General features: G+C 36.9%; 1 protein-coding gene across 7 annotated transcripts in view; it reads left to right on the top strand.

Moving 5' to 3' along the window:
- RGS12 (regulator of G-protein signaling 12) overlaps positions 1–20,611 on the top strand; it is an 89,986-nt gene that overhangs the window by 10,728 nt on the left and 58,647 nt on the right. For 6 of the 7 annotated variants that reach the window (XM_014935976.1, XM_014935968.1, XM_014935967.1 and 3 more), the window contains exon 3: positions 14,243–14,362. In XM_014935976.1, coding sequence (XP_014791462.1) covers positions 14,243–14,362 — 120 coding nt within the window. Of the gene's footprint in view, positions 1–14,242; positions 14,363–15,429; positions 15,545–20,611 lie in introns of those variants that run through there. The other variant, XM_014935975.1, reaches the window with a different exon arrangement.

The following is a 20,611-nucleotide window of genomic DNA, read 5'->3' as shown; positions in this document are numbered from 1 at the left end:
GCTTCCTGTGACCTTTTTTTTAAGTGGTGAGAACTGATTTTATGCAGCATGCTCAGACACATTCCAGTCATGGAATAAGGTATATGAAGTGGCCACATGGGATTACATTCATATTTTTACAACCTGGTGGTTGAGTCTAATGCTTCATTTGGCAGAGCAGTCCTTAAATTGCTTTTTAATTAAGGTGGGGTTTTTTTTTTGTCTTTTACGTTAATACCGAAGGGTAATATATCCTACGAGGGGGAATGTGCAGAAGACACGAGAGGGAGGAAAGGTTACCAAAGGCAGAGCTTTTTGTGAGGGACTCGTATATGCACATCCCTCTTATGTACCATCTTCCTTGGAGCTTTCATTACACACTAGGGAAAGGACATGAGTTCCTGGATGCAATTCTGATATAGCAAAACTACTGTGCAGCTAAACAGCGATGATCACAGCATGTCAGTCAGGAAAATACACTGCACTGTACAGTGCCAGTGGGGAGTAAGAGGAGTACAAACTCCTGATTTTATAGCTGCACTGATAAAACATTTGTGAATTGTATAGAACACAAGAGCAGATGTGAGAAAGAGCTAGTGAGCATATAAAATTGCACTTTCAGAACTGGCCCTGGGAAATGTCTCTTGTGGGTAGGAATATGTATGGTGCTTCAGACTTCAGGTTACAAGGGAGTAAGCGTGTTTTCTGAGCTTTGTTTTCCCTTTAGTGTTGTAGTCCCTTTAATGATGATGTTTTCAGCTCACAAATTAGAATTGTGGTTAATTTTGTAATAATTGGGAAAAACACTTTTTAAATGTTAACATTCTTTACATTACTACAAAGCATGCTAAAGTTCAGTATAAGTGTGAATAGTTGAAAAAAATAAAACCACAGAATTTGATTAAATGTTACTGGATAGCATGAGGTTTTTTCTTTTTGCTTTAAAATGTTGTAAGGAATTTATCCTTAAGTTACTGGACTCATACTTTCACTATTACTGTATTTTTTGTTTTTTAATCTTTGTCTTTTAAAATGGTTGTTGTATGTGGGAATAGGAGAACCAAATCGGGGAAATTCTGGTTCTATTCCACCTTTTCTGACTGAGCTGGACTGAAGGTATCTCTGGCCCTATGTACGTCTAAAATAATTTCCTGTACTGAACATCACGTTTCCCGTGTTTCTTAAAAGGTTGATGTGAATACATTTCTATTGAAGCATCTTATGAGATTTTTTTTGGGGGGGTCTCCTTGACTAGTGGGAGTGCTGATGGTGATCTTGAAATTCACTGAAAAGGAAGATCATAGAAGGTGGCTTTGAGTCTCAGAATGACTAAGGATGATTTCTGGCGGTTAGAAACTTCTGAACTGCTGTAAGACTGATAACGGGCAGGGGTGTGTGGTCTCATGAGGCCTATGAGACTAGAGGATGAAGAAACTGGTTATGGTTTCAGTGGAAATGGAATGATTCCTGCTTTTTTGTTTGCTATTCCTTTTGTGCTATACTACTTCCTTTGCTGTTGCCTTGTCATTTGCACCTTTTCCAGCATCCCACTATGTTTCAGTTACCTACCCATCCTTTTGCATGATTTTGGGTTATGCAAAAGAAAAGCACCATAAGCAATATGAAGACATCAGGGGATGTTAGGATTGGCAAGAGACTTGAGAAATTGCTGAACAGGGAAGGATTCCTTTCCCTCTAGACTAAATTAATCTAATACTTTTGATTTTGTTCAATCCTCACTCTCTGTTTTCGGGCTAGTGCCTGGCCAAAAATATGTCTACTCATTACTGTTTTAAATTAACTTTTACTGGGAAAATGCTCCTTCTTCCACTGGAAAGCTTTATAACAGTCAGTTTGGTCTTTGAGTTTTCTCTCCATGAGGAGGAATCTTAGACATTGACCTCTCACCATTCTTTTTTTAAAAAAAAATTAAGTCTGTTTTAATATTGTCAAGGCAAGTATAACATTTAAGATCACAATTTTAACCTGAGCTTAATAACTAGTATGTGGGTACTAGGTTTATTCCAAGTGAATATGACCAATCTACTAAAAAGTATTTTAAAAGCCTTTTAAAATTTGGAGTCTTGATATTTAGAAACCCTTTTCTGCTTCACATTTGCTGTAAGCCTTCTGTCTTGACCAGATTATTATTTGTGCCCGTGAAGAATATGAATTTGTAAATTGATCCTATTTGTAGATTTTAGAGGGAAAAATAGATAATCTAATTGTCTGAGAGTCACTGGACATTAGTATTGCAAATACTTTTTTTTTTTTTTTAAACCAAAAAACGTATCAGCTGCTTCCTAATGTTCATGACTTAAGCTACTGAGAATATTGTAAAAATGTAGGAGAGAGAAGAACGGTAAGCAATGCTGTGTGGTTCACTTATGCATCTTTCCTTGCTAATATATTTTCTGGGTTACTATTGTTCTGTTTTGATCATAAGTTTAACTGTAACTACTTCAGAATTGTATTTGTTTCCAAAGCAAGTGTTACTGAAAAAGTTACGCTGCTTAAGTTAAAAATGGAATTTTTTTTTTTTTTTGGTGGAAATCTGTAATTTACTTCAAATCCAAGAATTACAGTTTTTAATGTTGGTAACTGGATGGTGAACTAACTGAAAGGCAGACACTTTAGATGCAAAGACAATGTTGGCAAAGCTGTGTGGTTCCCATATTTGTTTTTTGTTGTATAATTATATGGTTTTTTTCCCTTTCCTCTACAATTCTGTTTGCTCACTAGCTTAAATTGTTCCACCCCAGCTGTTTATAAAGCAGAATTAATGGCAGCTGGATTCCTGTTCTTACGCAGTACAATTTAATGTTAACCATTGGAATTATAGGCTTTAATCTGATTTGAGAGGTGTGTATATACCTTAAAGAGAACTCAACTGAAATCCCAAACACCAGGCTGCATCTGATGTTGTGCTAATGTGAATTAATTTGCAAAGAGGCATTTCTATAAAATAGGTCCTCTGATACATTTTGCTATGAGAAAATGAAAAGCAATTAAATCTTTAGTAATTTCATGCAGCCTTTTCATATGTTTTGTAATCTTCTAAAAGAATGTTTAAAAAAAACAGGTCAGTTCTAGGATCCTTAAGAATGTATCAGTAGCCACAATAGTGCTGGGTGCTTCTCTCTGAAAAAGACATCAGATAAAATCTGGACAGTAAATATCTGTAGCAATATTGACTTTGTGAAATTTTGTCACTTCAAGTTTATGTGCTAAAGATTTAATTTTTTCATTACACTTGAATTTAAATGTTTTCTAGATTAAGTGTAGGTTAACATTAGCATTGTGACAGTTAAAGGGAGATACATATATCTAAGGATTTCTGAGAGTCTTGAGCTGCGAAGTCACTGAAGAAGGTAGCGTCTTGAGAAACAAAGAGACACAATGAAGAAAACAGTGTGGAGAAAAATAGAATGAGTTGAAATAATGAAAAATGGCCTTAATTAAGTTTTAAATGTGGAAACTTTGAGAGAGGAGATTATAAAATTATTGTCTGAACTTTTGGTAGTATGAAGGTAGACCCTGATTCCTTCCAGTTGGGAAGATTTAGAGAAGAAAAGGAGCTGTAAAATACTGGTTCTTCACTGGAGAAGAAACAGATCTTATGGAATATATCAGTATTGTGGGCCCATGCAAACCTCAACCAGGCCAAGTGCAAGGTCCTGCACTTGGGTCTTGGCAATCCCAAGCACAAATTCAGGCTGGGCGGAGAATGGATTGAGAGCAGCCCTGAGGAGAGGGACTTGGGGGTGTTGATGGATGAGAAGCTCAGCATGAGCCAGCAATTTGTGCTTACAGCCCAGAAAGCCAACTGCACCCAGGGCTGCACCAAAAGAAGTGTAGCCAGCAGGTCACGGGAGGTGATTCTGCCCTTCTGCTTTGCTCTGGTGAGACCCCACCTGGAGTACTGTGTTCAGCTTTGGAGTCCACAGCACGAGGAGGACATTGACCTGTTGGAACGGGTCCAGCAGAGAGCCACAAAGATGATCAGAGGACTGGAGCACCTCTCCTATGAGGACAGGCTGAGAGAATTGGGGTTGTTCAGCCTGGAGAAGAGAAGGCTCTGGGGCGATCTTATATCAGTCTTCCAATACCCAAAGGGGGCCTAAAGGAGAGATGGGGAGGGACTCTTGATCAGGGGGTATAGCGATAGGACAAGGGGTAATGGTTTTAAACTGAAAGAGGGGAGATTTAGATTAGATATTAGGAAGAAATTCTTTACTATGAGGGTGGTGAGACACTGGAACAGATTGCCCAGAGACGTTGTGGATGCCCCATCCCTGGAAGTGTTCAAGACCAGGCTGGAAGGGGGTTTGAGCAACCTGGTCTAATGGGAGGTGTCCCTGATCATGACGAGGGGGTTGGAACTTGATGATCCTTAAGGTCTCTTCTAACCCAAACCATTCTATGATTCTATGAATAAAGGTCTTTAATTAACAAAAATAAATATGGAATTGTTAAAACTTACCTGAAGTGTCTAAACAGAAACATGGACAAATGAACCCTCAAGAGAAAGATTTGAAAACTAATCCTATCAATAAAGTGGCCATTAAGACATCAATAACTTTGCAAAGATAGTACCAGAGAAGGATATTCTGCATCATGAAACCAAATTCTGGCTCTTTTAGGCAATCGCGTATTACCATGCCTTCCATACACTTAGCAGTTATACCTTCGAAAAAAGTCTTTCCTTCCACCCTGCCTTCTACAGGAACAATATTCTGTCACTATTATAATGTTAGAAACTTTTTTTAATTTTTCAGTCTGAAATTTAGTCATGGTCATCTTATACCTATTTCTTCTGCTGCTAGTGTGTCCTTTAAAGAAAGTGTCTCTCTATTCAGTTGGTGTAAAGCGGCTAATCTTTTAGTCTTTTGGGAAGTAAAGTTTTCATTCTTTGGATAACTTCAAGTAGCCCTTTTCTGAAACAACTCTAGTTTAATTTCTTCTTTCTTGGAGCTGAGTGACCAAAATTTTATGCTGATTTCCTGGTCAAGCTTTCATGTAATTGTAGTGTACGTTTGCCTGTCTCTATTGTTCATACTTCTTAAAATACTGCTTCATATATTATTTACTTTTTTGCATAGCACTTGGCATTGATGGTTAATACTTATTTTGTAATCAATCAGTAAAAACATCCAAATGTATCAGATGAGATATCCAATATTGAGGTCAATATCCTATGTTGGACACCAGCCAGGAGCAGCTGCCTAGAAAAAACATGGAAGAGCAGTGAAAAATGCATCCTTTCAATTTTTAGCAGCACGTGGTTTAGAGACTTTCCTCCGGTACAGACACCATCCACATCATTGTGCATGCTAACCTTTGTGAACCTTTGTTCTTGAATTTGTTGTTTCTTAAACTCAGTTGTACTTTTTGGTATTCCTGGTATCGTTTATATATCCTACAGTTTAATAGCGTGGAAAGAAATCAGAACATAATCGTACTTTCCATATAGTTTCATTTCATACCTGCTGTTTTTTGTCATGAGAAATACTGAACAATCGTAGTCTATATTTATTTTTTCTTAGTAATTTTTTGTTGTTTTAAACCTCAACCACAAATAACTTATTTTCCAAGCAGAAATAAGCTTAGTTTCCTCCCATATATAATTTCATAATTGTGATATTCCTCCCGTAGCTATATTACTTTTGAGATGGGTTAACCAGAACTCAGTTTCTAAAATGTGTGGGCAGGCAATGTATTAATAAAATGTAATTCTTGATTTCTTTTGCTTTTCTGATGATTCTTCATTTGCCTTTTTGATTGTTGCTGATTATTGGACCATACTGACTTGATGTTCGCAGCTAATGCCTACCTAATGATCAAGATGATTTGGAACCAACTGTTATGTGTGTACTTGTAATTTTCTCCACGTTTTCCCCTACCGTACTCAGGTCTTTCTGTTCTACTGCAATTTCCAACTAATAGGCTTGCAGCTCATACAAAATACTGTTATCTAGTTATACTGAGGAAATGATTTTATTATTCCATCTGCATTAATACCATCAATATGTGTAGGCTTTTTGTTTGAAAAGGGAGTAGGATAGTACCGAAATGTAGGTGGTCAGTGTTTTGTGCCTAGCATCGTTAGTACAGGTGACAAGTAATAAATGTCATTTACTTGAATGTTCAATGTGACAGGTCAGTCTCTTTTCTATGTCTTCCCAGAGTGCATAGAGATTTTGCATGAAATTTTGTGTGGGTCTTGATTATATGATGGGCCTAACTGCCATTAAAAATGCCACTGTAATGGTAAGAAGGCAGGGAAACGTGTCATTATCATCTGATTAGTAAAGAGGTATTTTTAAAAGCGATCAAATCTGTTGACCAGTCATGGTGAATCCTCTGTCATACTGGTGCCAAAAAAAAAAAAAATCATGACAGGAATTGCAGTGTAATTAAAGCCTGTGGAAAAGCTGTCTGTAAAGTTTGAGTGATGCTAGACCTTTTTTAATTAACCTTCCCCCACCTAATGCAATTGTGTAAGGTGATGTCAATCCATGTTGATGGTGGTAGCACAAGGCAGCCTAGAGGGTGTTACTTCATTCTTGTTTTGTTCCACAGCCTGTGGAGCACTCTCCCACAGCAGACCTGCCCCTGCCCCAGGACTTACTGCTCCTGTTCCTGTTATGGTCCATGGGACTGGGCCAGAGCAAGGTCTTTTTCCATTTACCTCCCAGATTGTTTTATCTCTTTAAGGGTACAAGAGGCCTTAACCCATCATGCCCCATTTTTCAGTCCATCCCATTCTCAGGCCCCATAGACCCTCGCTTTGCAAGTCTTCCAAGTCTGCACTGTCAGATTTTGGGTGGAGGAGCCTGTGACGTTGACTGATAGGATGAGGGGTAAGGGGAAGTCATGGCCTGCAGTCCTGGCTGCTCTGCCTTGCTCTGCCGGGGTGGTCACTCAGCTAGACAGGACCCATAATCAGGAGATTGGAACTTAGGGATGGTAGAGGACAGCAGAGAAAGATTAAGCCAAATGGTCAAGAGCAGGATTTGAGACTAATATTAATGAGAGAATAGTATTTGTACCAGCTACTTTGTTCCATGATCCTCCAAGACTTTCAGTATTTTTTGAGATTTTGTGCACCGACTGTGTTGGCATTACTGTGGCATTCCCGTTTCCCATCCTTTTTCAGAAGGCTCTATATTAGGAGCTGCCTTTCTGAAATCTTAAACCTGCATTTTTTGTAAAGACGAACTGCCATTTCAGACTGACCCTTCTGCTGTTTAACATCTGAGAGTAAATTTGACGTATTTTGAATATCCACAGAAGCTTCAAATTATATTACCTGTGTATCTGGGTGCTGAACTGTTATGTACTCAACCTTAAAATCATGGAGTCAAACCTGAAAACAGTGAGAGTTTTTTAAAAGCTTCAATAGCTGGAAATAGGAGTAGGACAAATTAAAATTTGATGATTTTATAGTTAGTATAATTAAGCTCTGTGACACATAGAAGGCAACAAATTCTGTATTAGCTGAGCTTCTTAAATTGAGGCCTTTTAAATGGTGCTGGTGGTTTGTTGTTTGTTTTTTTTTTCTGTGTGATAAAATCAATGAATAGAAGCACCCTCCTTTTGTAATGTGCTTTTTAGAGACAATCAGAATAAGTACTCAAATTGACACTTGTACAGACATTCATAGACAGAGGTTTTGCTGAAAGAATCTAATTTATTGGACTTTTTGTGTAGGGAGATGCTGGCCTGGGGAATCAGCTCTCTGGAGCAGGATGGCCAGTTGCCGTCAGGGTAGTGATGGTTGTTTCTGTTGCAAGCGTGGTTTAGTTGGATTGTATAAGACTCACCAAACTGTTTTTCTGGTGAAATTTTCTAACCCAGCTGGCAAACGGTCCTGCGTAACCATTCTAGCATATGCGTGGTCCTTTTGTATTATCATAAAGGGTCAGGGCTGAGGATGGAATCCTTGTTCCACCTGAACAGGAGGAGGAGGAAACAATTTCTATCAAAATTACTATGTACCGGTACCTATATTATTGGTTTAGAGCTCTTATAACTTTGTTCATGACATTCAATTACTTTCTTATGCCTTTTTCCTCAAACATTTAAAAAAAATATTTCACTCACATGCTTGAGAATCCTGTGAGATTAGCTTTCACTGTGAAACAGTTTTGAAAGCTTGTGAAAGCATCCTTCTATAAATGTAGATGATGCTTGTTAATGTTGGTTTTTTTACCTTTTAAATTAGCTCCCCTTCTTATATTTTACCTTTTCCTCTTCCTGCTCTTCCACACGGCAGCCAAAATCTTGGTTCCGTAAGCTTCAGCCCCATTAGTTTCTCCTCAAGGTCATGAACTGTAATGTGTTTTTCATGAAAAGATTAAATTGTTAGGTGTTGTAAAGCTGATCTAAGCCTCACAGTTTTTCTTTCTCCATTTTTCCCCTTTCTGGATTCCTGCTGCCAGCTCCCTGAATTTTGTCGATGTCAAGGATGCTTGAACACCTAGCAAAAATCTCTCACTTCCTTAGTCTCTTGCACTCCAAGAGTAGCCAGCGTTCTCTCCTTGCTACCTCCTTCCTGCTCCTCCAGCTTTAAAACTTGCACCAGATGAGAGGAATTTCATTGTTTTATTAGTTATGTCCATATATTTGCGTGAGAAGACAATCTGTGTTTAACTGTGTGGAGAGACACAAAGACTATGTAGTACAAAATGGAACTTTCAGGTTGTTACATATGGCAGTTTGTCAAAAATTTAATAGTGCTTGTTAAACACATTTGCTAGAATATGAGAGAGCATGATATACAGCTCATGCTGTAGCTGGGAATTTCTTTAAGCCAATTGAGGATGTTTTCTAAAGGTGTTTGGTTTCTTTGGGTTCTGAATAATGGATAAGGTTTCATCAGCTTGCTTCTGTGCACTCACGCTCCAGGTTCGAGTATCGTATTGACTATCAGAGTTTCACGTTGCATTTCTTTGGTAGTACCAACTTTGAGTTCCTGTCTTGCTCAGGCCAGAGTAGGCAGTGAGCATCATCAGTTGTGTTGGCATGACTGTGGATCTGTGTTAGAAACAGGGTTATTTCATGTTGTAAACTATAGTTTATCATTAGTGGAGATGAGGGGGCAGCCTGCTGCAGTTTGGGAGCTAGCGTGATTACTTCTAATCCTTTTTCTTTCTGTCTTTAAGGAACTAGATTTTTGCAAGTCACCTTGTAATGGATTATTTTTATTCTTTTTGTCCCTCTGTTTGCAGTCTAACATGAATCATGTGCTTCTTCACTCTGTTGCTAATACATGAAGTACAACATATTCCACTTTCTCATTCATACTTCTCTTGTACACCTTTCTTGTTATCGGCCAGGAACTATTCTCACTTGGACACATTCACAAACTGCTGCTAGATCCGTCCTCCTCTGGTGACTTGTTTTTAATGCCTTCCTTGTCAAGTAGATTAGGAGGTAGCTAATCCACAAGGCCAAATAAGCATGTTAAAAATGAAATTTAAAAAAAAAGTCTTTGAAGGGAAATAAAGTCTATAGCTTGGTAAGTGTCTTATGGTTATTTCAGGGGAATGTATTTGCATGTGCTATTACCACATTATGTTAGCCTATGGAAAAGGGGTGGTCTAGTTGTATATTTTTTTTTAAAAAAGCAGACCCATTCTTTGTCCTGCTTTTTCTCTTATGGTTATACATTTAACTGGTATTTCAGACCATGCCAGTTCATAATTTTTACTTTGTTATAAGAACAGAAAAAGGAATGGATTTTTTAGAGCATCAGCGTGTTTTTTCTCTCCATCTGCCAAATTATAACAGGATAAAGGCTTTTAGAGGTATGTTCTTTTATACTTTCACTGTGATAGACAGTAGTAGTAGAGTTGTAAGTGTCTGTATGGCAAAATGCAGAGTATGCATTGCTGTAGCACAGCCTTTTTACTAATTTAACTTGTTTTCACAAATTTCTATGCTTTTCACTTTTCTTTTTTGTTTCTGGGTTCCTAAAATGAAGACACTTAGTGAAGTATCAGATGGATTTTAGTTTCTAATACTGTTCTGTGACAGGATTTCTTAGATTTTATTGAATATCTAAATAATTTTAGAGTTTTCTTTTATAGATTTGGCAACACAGTGTTTCCTGAAGAGAATCTTTAAGATATGGTAGTAAATAGTTCTATTGCTTATAGGCAATCTGTATTTAAAAAGACACACAGCCCAATGTTCATGAAGCAAAATTCAGTGTTTTAGTTTGGCAGCTAACAATGAATGAAACAGCATTTTGTTGGTCATGTAGTGTGGCGTTTAAAATTTTTTAATATCTGTTTAATAGTGTAATAAAGGCAGTAGAAGTATGATAATTTCTCTATGCCTAACAGACTGCAAAATTTACATTAATACCAGTCATTGCACTAGCAATCTCTCTTTGCTTAAATACTGTGAATTTCTTTAGCCATGATGATTAGTATGTTCTAGTTGCACTGGCTGTTCTCTCTTCAAGTCGTGGATACTTTTATTTCCAGCTCTTCAGAGTCCCGTGAAAAACATTTGCCAAAATGTTGCTGCTATTTGCTTAAGATACGTGATTCTTTCTATATTTGTGTGTGCGTGTGTATGCAAGGCAATTTTTTTAATTGATCTGCAGAAGGAGGTCTGTGTTCACAGTCTGAATGTCTGGAATAGAGTCAAGAAAGGAAGAAAAGGGAGACTTCTCAGCCCCATTACCAGGAAATTAAATACTTCATGAACTGCAGTCTTTCATTTTCTTTTTTTTTTTTTTTTTTTTTATAATTTAAAAGCAGCACTAAAGAGGAGCCGTCTCCCGTGCAACAAAAAGAAATAGAACAAATATTTAAAGCGGTTTTCTTTGTGAGAAAGGGGCAAAACTCCTGCCAGCACTTCAGAAATAAGCGGCCGTGACCTCGGGAACTGTGATGAGTAAATCCTGCGCTCAGCAAGGTAACAACGGGCCTGGAGGCACTTGTGTAGCTCTCAGTGCCCAGATTTTTTTTTTTTTTTTTTTTTTTTTTTTTAGCAATGTCTTCCTTAATTTCCTAGGTTATTAATTTGATTCTTCAGAGCATGGGAGAGATTTTTGTCAGTTGAAAATGTTTTCCTAATTGCAATTGTTATCTAAATCTTTTGGGGAAATGGTTAGCTCAGTGAATTTCTATATTTTGTAATTGTTTCTTAAGCACTGTTTTATTCTTGGGTTCTTTTTTTCCCTGCCCTTATCTTTACCATTCCATCCAGGGCTCAATAGTGAGTTTTGCATAAGAATATCAAAAACCTTCAATAAAAATTTCGATTGGATACTAATTTACTGTTCTCTTTTCTACTACCACACAATTTGTAAGTATTTTTGTCCACTCTCCCTCTTTCTCTTTGTTCTGTTTCTCACCACAAATAGGTAAGCAGCATTTATGTCTAAAATGGGGCATCTGGTGATAATTAATCTTATCTAGAATCTGCTTCTCAGTGGAATCTAATTAGATTTGTCTTCAGGCAGTTTGTTCCTCTTCCTTCAATTTGTAATGTTATTACTTCAAAATTTTTTGAGTGTATGTTCTCTAGTTGTGTCTTAATCTCCCAGAATCACATATGGACATCTCCTCTATTTAAATATATACTGGAGAATTTATATTCTTTTTGGGCTGAATTAGAAAGAAAAGTGAAAATGTATTTGCTATTCCAAATATATATGACTGCTAGTGATAGTTTTTTCCCTTTGTTTCCTTTAACCAATTTTCTTTTGTGAAAGATAAAGTCATGTGAGGGATGCATCTTGTTTTGAGAAATATGTGAAAGACTGTTAAGCAAATTCCATACTGTGTAGTTATTTAATTAGTTTGAAAATACTCGTACTTGCACTAACAATGTCGTTAATTTCACTAGCCTTAGAATTTGCTGAGCTGTTTGTAGTCTGATAGTTTTTCCACTAATTCACAGATAAAAAATTTAAAAATTGCCAAACTGACATGATCATACTTAACTAGTGATGAAGCCTAGTAGCTCTACACATATATTCATGCTGCTTTAAAAGGAACATACTCATAGGAGAAGCCGTGTCAGTGCTTTGATGTGTTATGCAGTAATAGTAATGGATACTACTGGGGTTAATGTGGAGTTCACTGTCTGACACAGATTACTGCATCAGCTATAAGCTTTCAGTTTAGACAGGAAAGACCATTGTGACTGTAAGGTATTAGCCAAGGGTGACCCACCTCAGTGGTACCTGCCTGGATGAAGAGGTGATTTTAGAAGTTGCTCAGAAGGACAGGAACTGTCCTCATTGCAGTGGGTGCCATCTGTGAACATTTACCGAGCAACTTCCCTGTCTTCACATTTAGTTGATCATTTTAGCAAAAGCCATCTTAGCGTGTTTATGCTGCACTTGTAAATGTTCTCTTAAAAAGCTCCTAATCTCCAGTTGCCAGATTTCCAGTTTTCCTTGGCAGAACATGCCCAATTTTCTTCTCAACCAATAAAAAAACCTCTTAGTAAACTGAAAACTGGGAGGGAAGGAGATACTGTATAAAAATGGGTCACTTTTAATACTGAATGAAGAAGCTGGAGTCTCAGACTGTTGCAGTGATGAAACCTGATAGATACTTTGGATCCAGATTCCTGTATACTGTCTTGACATTTCTATGAGCTTGTAAACAGTCTGTTGTGAATACCAGTGATAGTTAGAGCCCTGTTGCTAAAGAATAGTGTTGACTCCATAGGAATAAGCAAACAGGCAGGTATCTGCTAGATAGTACCTAATATATCTAGTATCTTTCTAGTATCTAGTAAGAAATTCTTTACTGCAAGGGTGGTGAAACACTGGAACAGAGAAGCCGTGGCTGCCCCATCCCTGGAAGTGTTCAAGGCCAGGCTGATGGAGCTTTGAGCGACCTGCTCTAGTGGGAGGTGTCCCTGCCCATGGCAGGTTGGAACTCAATGATCTTTAAGTTCCTTTCCAACTCTAACCGTTTGATGATTCTACAATCTGTTGAATACCTTATCTTTCATTGCAGTAAGGAGGCTGCCTAATATTCTTGATGCTTTTCTCTACTTTGTATGAGTGGTTGTTAGCATGAGATTATAGGAATGTGAAATTTGTGATTGTTCTTTTGGTTAACATGACGTATATAGACTTTCAAACAACTTATCAAAGGGTTGCCAAAATATTTCAGAATTGAGAGCACAGCAACTTGCCCAAAGGAAGAAGCCAATACAAATATAAAATTCAGTAAAAATCATGAAACTGCCAATAAGCAATTTAAAAACTACTAATATATTTTTAAGCTTACTGTGATGAAAAAGATGCTGAAATGAAATAGAAAAAAAATTCACACTGACAAACTTTGTTATTTTCTAAAGTGGAAAAGCATTAGAAGACGGGGAGGAATTTTCCCCACATTGAATGTTACAGTGAAAGGAATCCAAAATTTCAGGCACATAATCACAAGTTTTTATAATGTAGTGAGTTTATGTACATCTGCTTAGCAGCAGACACTGACTGTGTGCCCACTCTTTGGTTTAAGTTTATACTTTGCCATTTGGCATAAACTAGATATGTACATGCTGAGCTGTTGTAGCTTAACTGACATCTGGTAACTTTTTAAGGACAAAGAATATGATTATGGGGAAGAGAGAAAGCCATTAGATTTAATTGTTGCAGCACCAATTCTAGTTGTGGAATATCCAAGTGAGGTAGTTTCTTTCCACAAAACCAGAGTTCCTCCATTTTGTACTGTGTGATTTAAAAAGTTGGACTTGACAGTAGCTAGCCTTTTAAAAAAATGAGTAGTGAAAGTAAGATATTTAATAGTGTGGATAAAGATTCTAACAAAAGCCGGGTGAGAAGATTTCTAGGATGGTAATTTCCTATAGAAAGAACAGATATTTTGTCATTGTAAATATTTTCCAGTTAAGACAGTAAAGAGCTAGGATTGTCTTGCTTTTAATTAAGTTCTGTCTACTAATACTGAAGTGTAGCATGTGTACACTTTAGCAACGTAACTGATGACTCATGTTTATACAGTGCCTTAATACTGAATATTTATATTATTTGACTTGAGACTGGAAAAGTCATAACTTAAATGATTTTAATACATAATTTTACAGGGGCATGATAAGTGACCAACTTATGTTGAAATTGTGGTCCTGGTACAGGTTTGCAAGTCCATCTCCTTGGAATTCTCTACCTATCAATTTTTAAAGTTCAGATGCTGTCGCTATGATCAGCAATGTGCTAAAATTAAAGTAGTAAATAATAATATATATTTTCTCTTTTGTTTAGGGTGCAAAATTTGGACATACAATGGGATTAAATCAGGCTCCTCCCCCGCGTTCTTCTGTCCGAAGATCATTTGGAAGATCTAAGCGATTTAGTATTACTCGTTCTCTGGATGACCTTGAGGTAATCAACTTTCACTTAAAACCTTCTAAGTGAGTCCTGGAGAGGAACTTACAGTAGTTAATGCTTATCATTAATGAAAGAAAGTAACATTAGTAGTGTAATAAAGTTTCGAATCATTATATGAGATTTATGTGAGGGGAGTACAGATTTCAGGCATTGCCTGACTTTTTCAGTGTTTCCTTAGTAGTTACATTGATGCCAGCAGTGGCCATTCTTTATGTGGGGAATTTTAACTTTATTTTACCCATCACAGATGGTCATGTAAAGCAAAGTGATACAGTTTTGCTTATCAAAATGTTCATCATATCTTAGGAGTCATTGTATCATGATATTGTATAAAAAAATCAAATGATCATCATACTTGGTTTTTCATTCGGCTGATGATTGTTGCATTAAGAAAATTTTGAGGGGGTTAAAATTTGTAGCTGGAGCAGGCTTACTTCCTAAGGAATGTAGCCTACTGCCTATGGAAATGTTTTTAAAATTTTTTAAATAGGTTTTTCCTCCATTTATATCAGCAGTTGAGAAAAGGGAATTCCTGATCAACTTGGTGTTGGTCATTGGTTGTGGTGGGTTTTGGGTCTTTCTGAGTGTAATTTAACAATGCTATTTCACATATGGTATAACATCAGCTGATGCCTGGGCCTCAGTGGCTAAACCTTACTGATTTTGGTGAAAACCAGGCATGAGAAGCCACCTGAATTTCAAAAGATGCTCTTCCTGCTCCGCTGAAAACCTCCCTCACCCAGCTGTTGGAATATGACTCCAATGTATCTTATCTTCTTGTGTGCTTCCTCGGGAAAACCTGACCCATAGTGATGTGAAGGCAAATAGGCAGTTTTTTCCCTTGCCCTTTTATCATGAGATAAGAACGTTTGTGGTTGAGAGGAAACAAAAATATGTGAGAGCTCTTGGCATAGGAACCATATAATACATATTATACTGCTCTTTAGCATGGGAGGGAATGTGGCACACTGATTCCTCTAGATGGGAAGGAGGTGTTTAGAAGCATTTGAGATGGGAGGAGGAAAGAAGGAGATATTCTGAGTTTTGTGCCATGGGAAAATGTAGGAAGAATGGCATTGCACTGACTCAGACCTAAAGGAGAGGGGAGCTCAGTGCACTGGATTTTTAGGGAACAGAATATATGGAAGGAGCTTCTGGCGTGCTTAGGGAATGCAGGTAGGAACTATAATTACTTATTTCTCAGATGCTTTAAAGGACATTTTTCGTTGTGGTCTATTTCTATCTTGTCTGAAGCTTTTAAGAGTCTTGCTTTTTTTTTCTAGTCATGGAAAATACTTTTTCTTTGCACTCATAACTTTAACACAGTAAGTGCATAACTGTAAAAAACAGAGCAAGATCCTCTGGATAAAGCTGTTAGGAAGCCGTCTAGCTACATCTTTCTTCATCTGAAAATGGCGATTCTTCTAAATTAAAAAAGCTTGCTGCTATGTATTACCAGCTTTGACAGAATTTCTGGTCACAGTAAGTGAGAATCCTCTCAATATGTCAGAGCCTAGTGCTAGTAGTTCATGTGGAATAGGAAAACCATGGTTCAGCCACGTTCTTCCAGGTTGAAATTTCATAGAGATTTATCTCATATTTTGAGAGAGTATTTTAAACACTGTTGTTGGAGCTGTTTTACATTGCATAAATATTCATTAAAATAGGGATGTGGTACTTAATTTTTGTTAATTTCAGAAATATGTCATAGTCACTGGCCTGTAAAGACCGTTTTTCTCTCATTATGTCTTAGTTGGTATTCATTAGTGTATATAAATTGAGTAGCACCAACAGGAGGGATTAAGAGGCTCTCTGTGTTACCCTGTGTCCTAATTGTTAAAGCTGTTACTTTAGATGGGGAAACTTACATTGTAGGTCACCATATGAGTTGGACAAAGAAACAATCTGTATTAAAATCTGTATTTGGATGAATGCCCCAACTACATGAAGCTATTTGGGGTGTGGACGGCTCTCTGTCAATTGCTTCTTTTCACTTTGAAATCTGGTTTGGTTTTGTGTTGTTTTTTTTTTCCTCCCTCTGCATGTCATTAGAGAATGATACTCTAGCCACCAGAAGAAATACGAACCCGGAGAAGAATTTCAAAAACTTCATAAGTAAGATAGTGTTGAGGTTTTTCGATTTTGTTTCTAACTTTAATGTTGCTACTACAGCACTTTTCCCAAGTACTGTTACATTAAGTGTAGTAGAACACAATGTTGTTAGTACACGTTTAGATTATTTCAGGCCATCTATTTAGAGTTACTGGAAGAGGAAATAACAATACCAGGAAATTCTTAGAGACTCCACCTTTGGAATAATGATCATGGACATATTATATAGGCTACTCAGTCGCTATTGTGTTCTTTCCAGTTATCTTAGCGGAATGGATAAGGTACTAACCCAAACATGAAATTTGAAAATGAATGCGTTTCTTTAAGTTTGTGGGTTTGATTCCTGCTGGCATCCAAATTAGTCATCTAAATTGAGAAGAATAAGTAGCTTACATGAAGTTTCTTTTATGGGAATATGCTGAACACTGTTTATTTGCTTGTAGGTCTGAAGAAGGTTGTATTTGGATTTGTTGTGAAAGTATGAACTTGCTCCTCTTGTCTTCGGAGCTCTAGTTTGTGAAATACTAGCTGGCAGTTTTGCTGTCTTCTGCCATAAGGTGGCGTGATTTCTTTGCAGTTTCTTTTTAAATCTATCCAAGCATAAAACATATATATATATATTATTTTAATAAATAAAAAAAATATTCCAAGACAATATGTGACCTTTTCTTTTAAATTGTTAGATTATGGCTGGCTATACATGGACAGACAATATTCTTATAAGGTTAGATTTGGCTGTAATAATCCTTTTACTCATAAACAGTTTTGGAGCCAGATTCCATAAAACACTTTCAACTGTTAGCATGTTCCACTCGTATCTAAATTTTTCTTGAGGTCTATAAAAATGGGGGATTCTTGCAGTATTCCCTTGAGGTCAATAAATTCAGGTTCGTCCTCGCCAAGGAGAACATTCAAAGGTGTTGTGTTTCCTGAAAATCGTTGTGGCACTTGTAAGTTTGCTATTTCTCTGTGGTTAAAAATAGGGCAGAATAGTATCATGAGACATTATATCTTAGGCAAGCAAGTGTCAAGCTTCTTAAGTATTGTTAAATAATCCTTTCATGTAGAGATCTTTTTAAAATTAATGACTATTTAATTATTTTAAGTACATAACAGGAGGAAAAAAGATGGCTGTTGCTGCTTTTCTTCTTGTCCTTATCCTGTTTTGGAAACTTTAAATCTGTAGACTATATAGAAGTGAACATTTTTTGGATCAAATTTCTGGAGCTTACTAATTTTTCAGAGTTGGAACGTATCATATATTCCTTTTAAAAATCAGTGTGAGGAATTTTGTTAGAATGTTCTATCTTAATTATAACCATTAATAATGTAGTATTATTAGCTGTTATTATAGATAATAATACTTGATTTTTTTTTCTGTTTTGTTAATTCCACTGAAGCAACTTTTTTTGCATTTCATCTGCTAATTAAAAGCATACAACACATCTCTTTGGTATGAGGTTTTTATACTAATGAATGACATGTCTCTGCTGGATATTAGCTTTGGCATCTGTGGGTGGCAAAAACCCCTAAATGCTCATTTGACTTAATAATGAGTTTTTAAGTGGGTACCTGTCTTTGTTTGACTTATTTAAATAATCAGACAAAGCTTACACAGGGAGATAATAGCTTATATTAGACCAACTAGTATACTAGGAAAATCAGACAAGAAGAACTAAACATGCCCCAAACTTTTCCCACCCAGTTGATCCAATAAAAAGTATTAAGTCTGCCTGCAGAGCTTGCTTCATTGATGTTCTTAGATCATCACCACGGCCACAATGCCGCCTCTATGGCTAGTATAATTATGTGATTGAAATCAAGAGGCCTCTTCATTCTCAGCCCATCATTGTGAATTTTAAATTTGGAAAGAATGTATATTTTTGTCTTAGGTTTCACCATTTTTTAAAAGCTCTGATAACTTGCCATGGGCTGCCAGTATATGCAGGTTCTACTACCCTTAATTGTTGCATCTTTTCCATGTATTTTGTCTTAATTTTTACCCAAAATGTAACTGCCTAATTGACAGTTTTGCTTTCATGAAGATGGAGAAAAGGCCAGTTGTGAAATAAAACTGCATGCAAGAATAAAATCTCTGTTTTTGTATGTAAAAGTAGTTCTGTATTTTTAGTCTGTTAATAGTAAAGTTCTTAAAGGGCTACTCCTGTCTTACATTTGTATATTCTGAAGGCTGAATGCTAACACAGTCTATCCACTGATGGCTCTTCTGGAAGCCTTACGGATCTGTGACCACAGCCTATGTTCTTTGTTTCTTGTTTCCCTTTGCTAGAACCTGTCTGGTGTGGCTCAGTGGAGCAGCAGTGACTGACAGATCCTGTTTCTTGGAGTGTGCCACCAGGGGTCAGCTTCTAAATCAGTGCGAAGCATTAGATTTATGCTTAGTGATTTTACAGTCACTTGCTATAATAGCCCAGACCCTCTTGTTGAATGATAATATATAGCTTTAAATAGTGTAAGTTAGTCGTGACATTAAACAATGATTTCTTTACCTTGAATTACTGTAGCATATGTGGTCATGGAGCTGATCCATAAGGCTTTGAAAGCATCCAGGGGTTTCTGCCAGGCATTCTTCTGCTCCCTTCAGACCTTTGGCTGTTACAGTCGTGGCTGGAGTTGTTTACCTGCTGTGCTGCATAGTGGCTGCACACACTCTGCTGGTGAATTAAACATTGCCAGGACACAGGGGCAGGCAGGGGATTGCAGTATTTCTACTGTCACATTGTTAGAGTTGTCATTTATGTGACTTCGACCTGGGCCAACTAGTGCATTTTCTCAAATGACTTCAGTTGTGGTTTAGAGATTAGCCCCAATAGCTAGTATTGCTGTCCCTGGCAGGCAGTTTGCACACAGCCAACTTTATTGATAGGAGGTTGGGAGAGCTTGGCTGGATACCTTGGAGTTTGTCATATTGTTTGGTTGTTTTTGACTATCTCTGGCTTCCAATTGCAAGTGTAATTTCTGGTGGTAAAGCTCTAAATCTTGTCGCAGCTTGTTTAAAGTGTCCTCCAGTAAAACCATAACTTTTTTAGTTTCAAAGTACTTCTTTCTTCATTCCTTGCGAATGGACACAGGAAAACAGGAATACTGTTTGGTCTTGTTCATCTTATCATAAGGTCTATTGAAGACAGTAATGACCAATTGATCTCACAAGTTTCAGTTGGCCATTACATGTGTTAAAGCTATGTGTGGGTTTCTTTAAAAAAAGCAGAAAGCACCAGCTGTGTTTGGAACTATGCATTACCTTATGGTGCTATTTATTTAACTAGTAGTGATATAGCCAGTATGTCTGTAGGTTATTGTCATCTTGTATTGAACAATGCCTATGATCACCTTTAGTCTTTTTTTTTTTTTTCCTGACATCATTCTTAGTGTGCCTTAAAGATTTCCAAAAGCATCATTTTTTTTCATGTTTGGTCCTCCAGACTTCTCTGTTAAAAATTTCAAACTCTTTTCAGCATATTCTAGGGGATCTTTATCAGGCTTTTACTTTGCTGTGTGTGATCTTACCAGGTACTTTAGTTATATCCATAGTTACTGCCTAAAGGAGGACAACATCATCCTAACGCTATACTTCTATTTATTTTTTCCACAGATTATGCTCTGGCATTAACCTTAAGTCTTTTCTGGTATTTTATACAGTACCAAAATTTTAAAAAGATTTCCAATATATGCTCTAAATTTTCCATATGTTTATAGCATTTATTATGTAAAATTCTTATATTCCTCACATTGTTTTTTAAAGCATCAGACAAAGGTGCCTTGGTTGACGGATGAGTACAATTGTGTGTAACCTCTTGTTTATCATGAATTGGAGGTACTTATTTCTAGATACAATCCAGAATGTTAAACTGTGGGATTTTTTTTCCAGACACTGCGAATAATGGGATTTTTTTTTTCTTTTTTCTGTTCTTGCAATTGGTTAAGTGACCCTACTTTTGTAATTTTACTGTTTACTCTTTTCTACTCCTTTTGGGTTATTTTCTTTAATTCAGGTTCTGGAGAAATTTGCCATGTAAATTTGCATGTAAAAAGCTGAGTAGTCAGAGAATGTGCTGAAAGCTGGGTCTCATCTCTGCTTTCTTTGTGAGGTGCATATGACAGTGCTCATCT

The sequence above is a fragment of the Calidris pugnax genome, unplaced genomic scaffold (genome assembly GCF_001431845.1).
Source record: "Calidris pugnax isolate Ruff unplaced genomic scaffold, ASM143184v1 scaffold14, whole genome shotgun sequence".
Taxonomy (NCBI): Eukaryota; Metazoa; Chordata; class Aves; order Charadriiformes; family Scolopacidae; genus Calidris; species Calidris pugnax.
The sequence above is the reverse complement of the archived record's forward strand: the minus strand, read 5'-3'. Positions and strand labels throughout refer to the sequence as shown.